Genomic DNA, 14,418 nt, shown 5'->3' on the forward strand with positions numbered 1-14,418 from the left:
CAAAGGTTCCTTATAATGAATTTTAATCATTTTCATTGATAATGAATGGTTTTTTTAATGGGTTTATGTATTTGAGTTTAGAGTATAATCTCATTCAATGCTATATGACTTCATGACACATGTTGTCTATACCTTAGAATAAATGAGGACGTGACAATTATCATAAACTTGATTCATGTTTTCCTAAGTTTATGCTTGCCATTGGTGGAATTTGATCCTAATGTTAGCTAGTCTGAATGATAATAATGAAAAGTGCAATATAATATGTATTTCAATAATGGATTGAGTTTCCCACCACATGTTCTATAATCATAGATCTTGGGAAAGAATTAGATGCAATACCTCCAAATGTTCACCATACCTTGACCCATTTTGATAAAAATGTATAGATGTAAAGAACAATATTCTTAAAGACAACAAAATACCTCAATATAAACTATTATAAGATCAAACTTCTTAAAACAAATTTATTAAGATACATGTATAAAATAACTAACTATTATTATTTTGTTAGAAATTTAAGATTATTCAATAAAAAATAAAAAATAAAAAATAATACCACTTACTAATGTAAATGAATTACAATATCTGATGTATTTAATAATCAAATCAACCCTTGACCTTAAGCCTATCCACCACATACCATAACATACACTCCTATTTAATACAAATGAATCACAATATCTATTATGTTTAATAAGCAAACCAACCCTTAACCCTTCCACCATATGCCATTACATACATTCCTACAATATAAGATTAGATCAAATCGGAAAAATTACCCAAAATATAAACTAGGGCTGTTGGGGTACCCACACAAAAAGAACTAAAACAAGGTATGCATCTCGGTTTCCTGACTTCTCTTTGTAAGGTATAGGTTTCAAGTAGGGCTCATAATTATTAGGGTGCCCTCTTTTGCAAGTTTGCTAATTAAATATATCTCGTGTTTGTACTTCATTTGTGTTTTTGTCATTTACAGAGAGTATGTGATGCCTTTGACTCTATAACCCATAGCAAAATACATATTACTGATCAGCTAGTTGAATCTGTTTCCACTTTTGGTCTAGGCCATTTGGCCTAAGAAGTACCTATCTCTTGTTTTTCTGCTCACATCCGTCCTATTTTAGAAATAACTAAATACCCAAACTGCCCAATAGCTCTGTGTGCAATTGTGGGACAGCCAGTTTTAGCCAAGTCCTAGTTCAAATCCTAAATGCCCAAATGGTTCGCGGAACCTAATTGGCCAGACACTAGTCTCTTTTATTTCTCTTTACTTTTCTGTTTTCCGCTCATTTTCTGCATATCTCCTTTGAATGGAAGCTATCCACGGATGGCTTTTTCGGGCCCAAATGATCCAAGAGTGCGGAAATTGACTCCAAGGATGTTAAGGTTTTGATGTCAAGATCCAAAGTATTCAGGAGTACTTTGAAACGAGGGGAGAGGACATAAGTTTTACCAATCAAAACATACATTGACCCCCAAGAAGTCAAAGTCCCAATTTTGATAATTAAATATTGATCTCAGTTCGCGATCGGATTACAAGGTATACAAATTGTTTTAAATGAAATTTTTGAGTCCAGATGCTGCTTACCATTGCTGTATCATTTGTTCGTGCTTGCACTTTACATTGCCTTTGTAGCATGTATCTGTTACTACCGAGGTGCCTAGTTTGCAATTGAGATGCATTTGGCTGGATGCTCTTCTAACACAACTATCTCATACATATTCTCTTATCATTTACAGGGTAGGTGATTTTTAGTATTTTTGCAACGTGAATTTTCAATTACCAAATTATTCATTTTTTTAAAATTTTTGTCTCATTTAGTCCCATAGTTTCTGTGCTGTCCTCTATTGTATTACTTCTTTCATATGTTTCTGTGACGTTCCAAGTGCTTAGATTTCAATACAATATATTTTAGTTTTGATGCCTGACAGCATCCATCTCATGATAATACCTACTCATTTCTATTTTTGATTAATCTTTTAGTTGGCATCTATTTGGTCTAACTGCATTATCATTCCTTTAGGTGAAGATATTAAGAAAAGGGCAGGAAGGCATGCAGGCATGTCACTTTTGGTTTCCGATTTTTTCAAAGCAGAGTAGATTTTTTGTTTTATCATGGATATGTACATGCCCATGTCAGTTACCAAATGCCATCATGGGTTATAGTGTTGGATGTGGATGCTAAAATATTATGGGTGCGCCTGTAGGGGAATTCCAGACATGTATTTATATGGGTCGAAGCTGACAATTATTTCAATTGTCAAGGTGAAACAGAAACTGAATTTGGACTTCGAATTCCTTTTCAGGTAGGAGGAGAGGCATTGGAGAGGGCAGACAGAGGCAGGGCATTTTCTTTAAACAATGTCTGAGGAGATGCTAATGCATTTTTCTTCCAGCTCAAATCAATCAGACTCATCATTGCCTGTGAAACTTGCAAAACTGGAAGCTAGAATGGCAGGCAAGGCGCCTTCTGCACCTGTGCAAGCTAACTGGCAAAATCTACCTGCAAAGGCTGGGGCTGTTGAGGAGGTTGCAGTACCTTCAAGCTCCTCCACAGACACCGATGATGATGTAAGTTTCTAGAACTATATAATTATTAGGCATAGAATTTTGAGATGGTTTTTATCTTTCTTTATTTTTATTTGAGAGAAATGCAACATCCATTACACCAAAGAATACAATAGTTATGTTATATAAACTGAACAACAGAGTTACAAAAACAATGTATTTCTGTACGAAAACAAGCAATTTTAGCTGTAAAATGCATAATTGAATCCTATTTATTGTCTAAATTAAATATTTCCTTGCATCTTGTATTGTTAAAGGAAAATCCACCGTGACAACCATAATATGACAATATTTCTCTGCTAAAGATAGTGAATACATATTTTGTAAATGCAGTTAATCTTCCTATTTTGTTCCATCAGGCTACTTTGCATGTACTCGTGTATATGCCACAAATTTAGGGCTTGTTAGTAAGTTTGAGTGGTTTTTAAGGTTCAACGTTATATTTGTTTAACATTGTCTAGGCATGAATGGGTTTTGACATCACGTTTTATATCTTCAACCCTGAAAGAAGGGTTTGGTCAAATAACAAAGTGCAACTTGAAATCTATGCAATACCTTAGCCAACTCCATGTTGCAGTCTTTTGAGATGATACCAATTTAGCTGTATTAGCAAAATTAAACTCTTATTCGTTATTCTGTCTGTTATATGGAGAAGATGATTTGGATCTCAATCTACCAAAGCATTTATAAAGTAGCGACGTGTAATTTTCTACTTTTGGCCATAGTTTCTTGTAGGCTTGTGCTATAATAAATTAAAAATGAATTTGTCATCATTGAGTTTTAACATGCTGGTATGAGTTTTATTTATTCAATTTCTTTCAGATGGGTGGAGAATTTTTGATTCAAGCAAATCCCCACAAGCGACAACGCTACAATGACGGAGAGGAGACATCCATCTTTCACCAGGCCGAGGTTCCATTTTTACCTTGTTTGTGCATAGTCTATAGATATTATTTGATCATTCATATCACGGTATTGTAACTTTAGAATCTTTATTCAATTCAATATAATTTGTTCTTTCATCGAATATGTGGAAAAAATAGAATGATTAGAAAAAGTATCCAAGATAGAAGACATCAGAACATTTCTTACAGATACAATTTAATTTTCTAAAGAAGTGTGTCTCATCATTTTCACATTTAAAACTTTCATGCCTTTTGAGTACATCTATCCTTCATAGATTGCAAACTTGCCAAGTACTTGTGCAAAAATATCATAGCCGAGAAAGTCAACCATTTACTTGTCTACTCCAAGTTTTTGCTGAAATTTACTGAGTTTTGTTGAATAGCCGATTCCAATTGGAAATGGGGTCTGCTGAGTTTTAATGCTATTCATTAATAGAGTATGGAAGTGAAACAAAATGACTGTTCAATTTAGATTACAGACTGTTCCAATCCTGCTATATTATAGTGTTCCAATCCTTCCAATCCTGCCCTTCTATGATATTGGTGTTAAGCACAAGGAAGAGGTTTATCTCCCATCTTCTGCTATTTGGTCTTTTCTAGCTCTGTTTAATCCTTCTTTTTGGTTTTTACTATAGATTTGTTTTCCTTTTTGTAGTGTTGCTTTGCAACCTTGTCATTAGTTAGTGCTCTGTTGTATTGTATTGCTGAAATTAAGTAAAATCCTTCAATCTTGGAACATACATGTCGTTCAGGTGTTTGTCGATGGAAATAAGTCTTCTACTGACACTATGGACCTTCAAACTAGCAATCGAGAAGACACAAGCAAAAAAAGGGCTAGCCGGGGTAGAGGACGTGGTGCAGTAGCAAGAGGACGCAGCTCGAAGGTAAATGAGGAAAGGCAATCATCAATTTCTCCTTCTAGAGTGGGATTATTGAATGGAAACAGTGAAAGCATATCACACAAGGTAGATCCACATTTGGATCCAATTTATGCCTTTTAATATTGTATAACCTGTGCCATTGGCTTTGCAATTCTCATTCTATGCTAAAAAATTATAACATAATTTCTTCAAGGTAGAAAGATTTGTGCCAGAAGCATCAATGCAATCAGGAATGAGCCTATCTGTATCCCAGCAGGTTAGCTTTTTATAATACTTAAATGCTGTCAAGTTTCTACTAAACAAGCTTTCATATAAGTTTAGCAATTCTTCCAATGGAGGCTTGCCCAAATGATTGGATATCTCATGGGTTCTACCATATCAACTATTTTCTTATTATCTTATATTATAATATTAACATGTTGATCTGGCACATGTCAGGAGGTTCGACCAAAAAATAACGAGCACAGTGACCAGAATTGTTCACAGGTAGACACAGCAGATTGTATTTGATGACGCTTATTTGGAGAACTATAATAATTATTTGGTTATCAAGATTCAAGGGAAAATTCATATGATGGATGGGAAATGCTGATTTATAAATGGTGGATCTGTACTCCATATGAGACTTGTAGGTTTTATTTGGTTGTGTTTCACACTCTAAAGCTTTTATTTGACTCTTTCGTCTGAAAGCCATGTAGGGTGAGATTGCATCCCTGAGGACAAAGTCTGCTTTGCTGGAAGAAGAGCTGTGTAAAGTACGCCATGAAGCTTCTGATTACCAGAAAATGTGCCAACAGCTAGAGAAGGTTGGAAATATGTGATTTTTGTGATATATTTCTGGGATTCAACTGTGTATCTTTGAGCCAATCTATGGTGATATATATTTCATGAGTAGTGGTTTACAAGAACCCATCTCTAGGACCATGAATGGTCCACTTGTCACCCATGCTCACAAGGGTGAAGACCCCAGACTTCTTGGCGGGTGACCCATGCAGTACTACTCTGGCTTAAGCATGCTTGCCTATGTGATTTTTTTTTTTTTTTATAGTCTGGAATCTGGATACTTCATTCTAAATATTTATCTTGCTAGTGCTGTGCTTTGGCTACTTACATGCACTTATTCCCTTGACGTATAAGAAATGAATCACTTACAGGAGCTGAAAGAAGTTAAAGAACAAGAACAGCAGAGACAGACAAAGGTGATGGTTATTTACTCTTTCTATTATTTAAACTTTATAGAAGAGACAGAAAAATTCTTCTTTTGCAGATTAAAAAAGTTAAATAATTTGTTTGTAACATTCTGTGCAACCATTTGCTTTTTGCAATTTGGATGAAATTTGGTCTTATTTTAAAAAAAAATTTAAATAAATTAAATTTATCGTTACAAAACTATGAACGTTCTGTTTGAGAAAAAAACAACTACATGATACATTGAATAGAAAGGTATGAAAGCATGCATTCACATGAAATTTAAATACCACTTGAGAAAATTTTGGAACTGTTTTTGCTCCTACTCAAATACCTTGTGATAGAGTTATAAATAGATATTATTCTCATGGAATAGTTAAACTGATTCCATATTATATAAGATGCTATAATTGTTTCCTCCGGCTCTGTCTATCGTCCTCATGCATTCAAAAATAAGTTAATAACTTTACAGGGTGACTAAACATGGATTTTTCTTTAGTTCCTTGGTTAGTTAATGGAGGAAGAAACTTTCTTGTTAGTTTTATAAACTTAGTGTCTAACCCCACTGTTGCAGCACTTATGGGGTGCACCTAACTGGTATCTTCAGTTACGGCTGGTTTTTTTGTTCAAGAGTAATCTTCACTTGGCTGAAAACTGAATGATGGAATTAGGTGATCTTAAATTTTAGGTTCATTTTCACTTGATATTTGTTAATTTTGTAACGTCGGTCGTACAATTTCATGCTTCCGATATATATATATATATATATTAATTTGATTAGATATACTAATATGTTAACGTTAACTAATGATAAATAAAACCAAAGTTAACTTATCGCGTTTGACCAACGGTTACACCATTCATGGTATCGGGTCGTAAAGCGATTCTCAAACAAGTCGCACTCCTTCCGATCGGGTAAGTAAATGGTGACTAGTTTATATACTGCGGTGAGAGGTACGTAGGGAAGAGATGTGTCTTCCCACGTGGGAAGACATATCTCTTCACTACGTAACCCATCATCCACTTATATAGCATGCTTACATTGAGGAGGATGTACACACCGAAATTGATAAGTGTGATGCATCTTTAAAACACGCTATAGCAGATAAAATACAACTTTGAGATCATATCTCCATCTCTTCTATTTTGATCACAAAATTTTGAAAGAACTTAACATGGTATCAGAGCCAGGTCCAGGCTAGGAGCCCCAAGCACACGAGAGGTGTGGCTTAAGGGGGGGTGTTGGTGTTGGAAATAAGCCACACCCGAACCGACGATGGATTGGTCGAAGAGGGGCTAGTAGCTCAGTGGTAGAGCACTCAGCAGCGTATGGAAGGTCCTAGGTTCGAGTCCTAGCTGGTCCATGTCTCAACATGGTATCAGAGCGAAGTTAAGGAAGATCATATTAAAATTCTGTAACGATCTCATAAACTTTCACTAGGCTCTTACTAAGATCACATTCCCATAATCCTAATGGCAACCGGAGTTAGGTTTGAAGATAGATTAGATGGAACATCAAATTTTGTATCTTGGAAATTTCGGATCATGCTTGTTTTGAAAGAAAATAAAATTGACTCCCATGTCAAAAGTGAAATTCCTGAACCCTCTGATGATACAGAGAAAATTCAGTGGAGCAAGGATAGTGATAAGGCCCTTAAGATAATTGTGGATTCAGTAAGAGACCACATTGTACCAGTTATTTCTAAATATGAGACAACCTTTCAGATGTTCAAAGCACTAGCTGACATTTATGAAATCAACAACACTAGCAGGGCTCTCACCCGAAAGAATCAACTACACCATATAAAGATGAATAAAGGAGAAACAATTACATCCTATTTCTCGAGGATCACTGAGCTTAGGGATCAAGTATCCACTATTGGACATCTAGTAGACAACAAAGAACTTGCTATGATTGCCCTAAATGGACTTCCTACCTCATGGGAATCGTTCATTCAAGGAATCAGTGCTCGTTCTAAATTTCCTAAGTTTGATAGATTGAAAACCGATTGCATTCAAGAGGAATCTCGGCTTGTCACAAGAGGAATAAAACAAAACAATGGTGATGAAGACATTCAAGTTCTAAACTCTAATTCCCACAAGAAAGGAAAGAAGAAGAACTTTAAGAGAAAGAGGGACAACAACTCAAATGGGAAGAGGTCTTCAAAGAAGAAGAGAGACATTTCTGAAGTACAATGTTTTAGATGTGACCAATATGGGCACTATGCAATGAAGTGTCCAGACAGGATCAAACAACAAGCTTCAATGGCAGAAATTAAGAAAGGGAGTAATTTCGAGAAGCTAGTCTTCTACTCAGCCCTCTCTAGTCAAGTCACCTCCAGTTTCAACACATGGGCGAATGACAGCGGAGTATCTCGACACATCACTGGATTTCGTGAGCATCTAGATACACTTGTGGAAAGTTCAAATGAAGAAGTGACAATTGGTGATGACTCAAATTATCCAGTTATCGAAATAGGAACCTGCAATATCAACCTAAAGTCAGGCATATCCCTACATCTGACTGGAGTTCTATTTGTACCTGGTATAAAGAGAAAGCTTGTCTCAGTTTCTGCACTTGAAGATAAGGGTTACAGATTAACCTTTATGGAAGGAAAGGTACTTGCTTGGCCAAAGAACTCCACCATCAAGAAAGCCCACACCATTGGAGTAAGAAAAGGGAGCCTCTACAGACTTTGCACCACTCCACCTCTAGCCTTGATTCATGAGACTTTAGATTCGAATGAACTTTGGCACAAAAGACTAGGGCACCTTCATTTCCATGCCCTACCTAAGATAGAGAAGATGGTGATCGGCTTACCCAAGCTAAGTCAAAAATCCGAAGGAGCCTGCAAAGGGTGTGCCTTGGGAAAGAATACTAAAGGGTCTTTTAATTCTAGCAACAGTAAATCCAAAAATGTATTAGAATTAGTTCATTCTGATTTATGTGGACCCATGTCTGTACCCTCATTAGGGGGATTTTTATATTATGTAATATTTGTAGATGATTATTCTAGGAAGGCCTGGATGTATTTTCTGAGGTACAAAGAGTTTGAAGAAATCCTTTCTAAATTTAAGGAATTCAAAGCTCTTGCAGAAAATATGACAGGTAAGAATCATAACCTTAAGAACAGACAATGGGGGGGATTACACTTCTGATATGTTTAAAGATTATTGTATAAATGCTGGGATTAAGAGGGAGTTAACTGTACCTTATAACCCACAACAAAATGGGGTAGCTGAAAGAAAGAATAGGACTATAGTAGAAGCTGCTAGGGCTATGTTGTTTGACCAAAATATAGAAACTTCATTTTGGGCTGAAGCATCTAGGACAGATGTGTACATTCAAAATAGATGTCCTCATTCTCTTCTTGACAATAAAACCCCTGAAGAAGCCTTTACTGACAACAAACCTGACATAAGTCATTTCCGGATCTTTGGTTGTCTAGTCTATATTCATGTCCCCAAAGAAAAGAGGTCAAAGTTAGAACCTTCTGGAAAGAAAGGAGTATTTGTTGGGTACAGTGAAACCTCTAAAGCCTACAAAATATACATACCTGGTCAAAGACAAATTGAACTAAGCAAAGATGTCATCTTTGAGGAAGACAGAGCATTCAGGAGGTCCAAAAGCTCTAATGAATTAGAACACCAAGATCCTCCTACAAGCTTGGATGAGGATTCCACCCCTGAGATTCAGAGGGAGACCCCTGAAGATGCTGAGCATGAAGTTCAAGGCTTACCTTTAGAAGAAAATTATCCCGAAACTAGGAAGAGACCACTTTGAGCTAAAAAGATGCTTCAAGAAGCTGAAAATTATGCTGCTCCAAAGGGGACCTTCAGAGAAAGTAAGAGACCTAACCTATTTTCCAGTTATACTACCTTGATGAGTGAGATCATTGATGCAGAACCTTCCTGTGTTGGAGATGCGCTCAAGCATCAAGTTTGGAAAGATGCTATGTCAGAGGAGTATCGGTCAATTCTGAAAAATGATGTCTGGGATATTGTGCCTAGGCCTAAAGGCAAATCTGTGGTATCTTCTAAACGTCTCTTCAAAATCAAACATGCAGCAGATGGTAGCATTGAGAAGTACAAAGCAAGGTTTGTTGCCAGAGGTTTCTCACAGAAAGAAGGTATTGACTATGAAGAGACATTTGCTCCTGTTGCCAGATACACTTCTGTCCGAGTAGTTTTGGCTATTGCAGCATCTAAAGGATGGAAAGTCCATCAAATGGATGTCAAGACTGCTTTTTTGAATGGTAAGATTGAAGAAGTTTATTTGGAGCAACCTGAAGGTTTTGTGATTCATAAGGCTGAATCGCATGTCTGTAGATTAAAGAAAGCTCTTTATGGACTGAAACAGGCCCCTAGAGCATAGTACAAAAGAATTGATCACTATCTCTTGGAATTAGGGTTTTCCAAGAATGAAGCAGATCTAAATCTCTACTACAAGGTAATCAATGGTGAATTATTAATTCTTATTCTTGATGTTGATGATCTACTAATCACAGGAGAGGATAATTGTATTTCTCGATGTAAGAAAGAATTAGCCTCTGAGTTTGATACAAAAGATTTAGGAATTCTTCACTACTTCCTTGGATTGGAAGTTTGGCAGCAGGCAGATGGTATAATCCTTAATCAAGGAAAATACACCATTGATATACTCAAGAGATTTAGAATGTTGGATTGTAGATCCATGACCACACCTATGGAGAGAAATCTGCACAAGCTAAAGGAAATAGCTGCAGAATCAGAGTTTGCAAATCCTACACTCTACATACAAATTATTGGATCTCTGATGTATTTGGTAAACACAAGACCTAATATATGTTATGCTGTAAATGCACTAAGTTAGTTCATGTGTGAACCTAGGGAAATACATCTTGTTGCTGCAAAGCATATTCTGAGATATCTTCGAGGAACTATTGGTTTTGGTTTGAAATATAAACATGTAGAACTTGACCTATATGGATTCACTGATTCTGATTGGGCTTGAAGCATAGTTGACAGGAAAAACACATTAGGATGTTGCTTCAGTCTAGGATCAGGAATGCTCTCATGGATATATAGAAAACAATCTTCAGTTGCTCAGAGTTCTACAGAAGCTGAATACATTGCAGCCTCCATGGGAGCAAGAGAAGTTGTATGGCTTCGGAAATTGCTTGTAGGACTGTTTGGTCAGCCCTTAAATCCTACTGTCATCTACTGTGACAATTAGAGTTGCATCAAGCTTTCAATGAATCTAGTATTTCATGACAGGTCTAAACACATTGAGATTCCTTATCATTATGTTCGAGATATGGTGGAAAGGAATGTGATCCGACTGAATTATATTAGTACAGGTGATCAGATTGCAGACATTCTTACCAAGCCTCTCTCCAGGATCAAGATTGAACACTTTAGAGATAAACTTGGTATGGTTGAAAATGTTATTTAATTTTGAGATAGAGTCTCATTTATTTTGATATACTAATATATTTAAAGATGTTTAGTGTGTAAACTCTTTTATTTGTCATGTGTGTGACTCCATGACTGCATGGGCCTTCTGTGAACATTATTGAAGGGTGAAGACTTTTCAATAATGAACACTTGTTTCAAATTGATATTGTAAGGTGACAATTTTACAATTATCAATTTAACTATCTTGATGGATATCATGTGACTTAATATCTGTGGACATGTCATGATAGTATATATATCTTTGAGACATTATGGTAGATATCTGTTGGTTGATATCATTAAATAAACCATAATTATGATAGAGATCTTCATGGTGAATATTATGAACATAATATTCATGGACATGCCATGAAATCATTATTAGTATGGTAGGCATCATGTGACTTGATGCCAGTGCACATACCTTACTTGATAACTATGAGTTATGGTGAGTATCATGAGACTTGATATTCATTGTTGAACCATATCTGTGAATATCACTATGGTGTGATATCTCCTCTCTTCACGATCAATGGATGAATTGTGATGTTTTCTCTAACATGAAATGTGTCCTCCCTAGTTAAGAGGGAGTGTTAATTTTGTAACGTCAGTCGTACTATTTCATGCTTTCGATATATATATATATATATATAAATTAATTTGATTACATATACTAATATGTTAACGTTAACTAATGATAAATAAAACCAAAGTCAACTTATCGCGTTTGACCAACGGTTACACCGTTCATGGTATCGGGTGGTAAAGCGATTATCAAACAAGTCGCACTCCTTCCGATCGGGTAAGTAAACGGTGACTAGTTTATATACTGTGGTGAGAGGTACGTAGGGAAGAGATGTGTCTTTCCATGTGGGAAGACATATCTCTTCACTACGTAACCCCTCATCCACTTATATAGCATGCTTACATTGAGGAGGATGTACACACCGAAATTGATAAGTGTGGTGCATCTTTAAAACATGCTATAGCAGATAAAATACAACTTTAAGATCATATCTCCATCTCTTCTATTTTGATCACAAAATTTTGAAAGAACTTAACAATATTCTATGAGTGATGTCCACTCGAAATGCCACCATGCTCCTGTCATTTTTTTGCCTAAATAAAAACCTTCAAATTTGGTCACTTGATCTTGCAAGAGGGATAATGGAAAAGGAGGATATCTTATTGGTTGAAGCTGGTCTGCGTTGAAGAGGCCTTTGTCTTGAACTGCGACTTGGATCAACTATGCTGTCTTTGCCCCTATTGGACACCTTTTATTCCTTCATTTTTGGCCACATGATCCATTTTGGATGATAACTCTAATTTGTTGCTTTTTGGTTTCCAAATAGTTAGACCCTTACCTTGTTTGTTGTCTATCTACCAACTTGGTTTTGAGTAATGCTTGTAATGTCCCCTTTTCAATTAATTTATGTTTGTGGACCAAAAGCCCATTTCCTACTTTTTGTGAGCTAAGCTTGATGGAGCCCAACCTCATAGGCTTTAAATATTCAAGATGTGGAGGTTTTGTTATCCAAATTTTTAAGGTAAATGCTTTCATGGAGTTTCAAGGATTCCCTTTCCAATATGCATTTTAACCAACTCCACTTTGCCTTTATTCGTGTCAAAGTATTGGACTTATTTGTCTGGGTATACTTTTCGTCAATCCCTCGCCTTCATTCCTTCATTTTCTTGGGATTTCAGAGTTGTCCATTTAATCATCTATTTCCTTCAAACCCACTCTTTTCTCTTGCTTTGTCGGAGTTTCAAGATTTTCCTTATTGGCATGCCTTTTGCCCAACATTGAGTTGCCCATTGAAGTTGGAGTATTTGTCTTCCTCTACTTGAGTACCTTCCCCATGGCATCCTTAAATTCCAATTCCCAGATCTTTGCACCGAGTCACCCGTCGAAGTTGAAGTTTTGACCTTCGCTTTACCCAAGTACCTTTCCCATGGCACCCTTGAACTTTGATTCCTTGCTCCTTACATTAATTCACTCATCAAAGCTAGAGTTTCAATCTTCCCCTTATCTAATTAACTTTCCCATGGCACCCCCGAACTTCATTTCTCTGATCCTTACATCGAGTCACCCTTCGGAGCTAGAGTTTTAGCCTTCCCCTTACTCAAGTATCTTTGCCATAGCATCCTTGAACTCCAATCGTTGAAAGTGGTAAGAGTCATGAGATATCCCTGATCATCTTTATTCTTGTTAGGATATTGGTCTAAATTTGTTTTGTTCTTTTGTTTTTGTCTAAATTTTGGAGTTCTCCTTCCTAGCATCCCTTTCCTTTGATGCCCGCTCTTTTTGCTTGCCTTTGTGAAAGTGTTAGACTTCCTCTTATTAGTATGCCTCACTACCAAACCTGGATCCCTGATAAGGGGTAAGACTCACAAGGCACCTCTAACCCTCAACTCCGAAACTCTTGCCTATCTTTTCTTTCAAATATGTATTATTTCTTAATACAATGAAATTGATTATTGTCTGGTATGTTGCAGATGGAGAAAGAATATTTATCAGTTTCGATGATCTTCCTTCATTTCATCGATTGATATATATATATGCAAACATAGGCGATCAAGCAATACCTTGACCGGTCATGACTATTAGTCATTACCGATCAAGATATTACTTGATTGTGCCTCTTCAAACTGATAATTGGTGTGTATTCATTTAATCATTGAACCCGATACTTAATCGGTGGGTAAGTATTTACAGTCAAACCCGATACCAATCGGTGTGTGAGCATTTGACATTAAGACCGATACCAATCGGTGTGTTTAGCATTAACAATACGCACAATACCAATCGGTGTGTTAGACCCGATGCCAATCGGTGTCCTGTAAACTATGTTTAGTAACTGATGTTAATCGGTGTTAGTTAAGAACCCGATTGTTAATGCAAGATTATATTTATGAATCGAAGGATACGATTATAGTTAGATCGTGTATCATGTTCATAATATATAATAGCTGAATCATTATCATAATCTAATTTGTATATATAAGATAACTGTAGTCTTATCATAGTCTATCGATGAGATAGATGATTGAATGAGAGACTTCATTTATCTCTCATTCAATCATTTATCTTACCGAGGCTATCATGTATTAACACTCCCTCTTAGCTAGGGAAGATAAATGGAAGACAACATATCTAATATCACATTTCTAATGATGGTCAGTATTCCTTACGTAATCTGCCTCTCTAGAAGATCATATCACCTAAACATGTGACATGAAGTATCATTAATCATCTGATATAGGAAATCACATCACCTAAGCAGATGACATGAAGTATCACCTAAACATGTGATACAAACGTTCATCACATCAACCTGTGATGACAAGATATCACCTAAGCACGTGATATCAGTATTGCCTAAACACGCAATACTTTAGAAATAAGTATAAGAAAATAGTTAAATTCTCTACTTAT

The 14,418-nt window shown here is 36.2% G+C and overlaps 1 protein-coding gene across 4 annotated transcripts in view; it reads left to right on the top strand.

Moving 5' to 3' along the window:
• Positions 1 to 723: 723 nt before the first annotated feature.
• The window catches only part of LOC131052781 (serine/threonine-protein kinase TOUSLED), a 167,900-nt gene continuing 154,205 nt past the window's right edge, over positions 724 to 14,418 (top strand). Inside the window, exons 1-8 of one of the 4 annotated variants that reach the window (XM_057987403.2) lie at positions 724 to 836; positions 2,311 to 2,575; positions 3,395 to 3,484; positions 4,230 to 4,442; positions 4,552 to 4,614; positions 4,797 to 4,844; positions 5,057 to 5,164; positions 5,513 to 5,557. In XM_057987403.2, coding sequence (XP_057843386.2) covers positions 2,366 to 2,575; positions 3,395 to 3,484; positions 4,230 to 4,442; positions 4,552 to 4,614; positions 4,797 to 4,844; positions 5,057 to 5,164; positions 5,513 to 5,557 — 777 coding nt within the window. In that variant the 5' untranslated portion in view covers positions 724 to 836; positions 2,311 to 2,365. Of the gene's footprint in view, positions 837 to 898; positions 1,745 to 2,310; positions 2,576 to 3,394; positions 3,485 to 4,229; positions 4,443 to 4,551; positions 4,615 to 4,796; positions 4,845 to 5,056; positions 5,165 to 5,512; positions 5,558 to 14,418 lie in introns of those variants that run through there. The other 3 variants (XM_057987402.2, XM_057987401.2, XM_057987404.2) reach the window with 3 other exon arrangements.

Source organism: Cryptomeria japonica, chromosome 6, assembly GCF_030272615.1.
Source record: "Cryptomeria japonica chromosome 6, Sugi_1.0, whole genome shotgun sequence".
In the NCBI taxonomy this organism is placed as follows: Eukaryota; Viridiplantae; Streptophyta; class Pinopsida; order Cupressales; family Cupressaceae; genus Cryptomeria; species Cryptomeria japonica.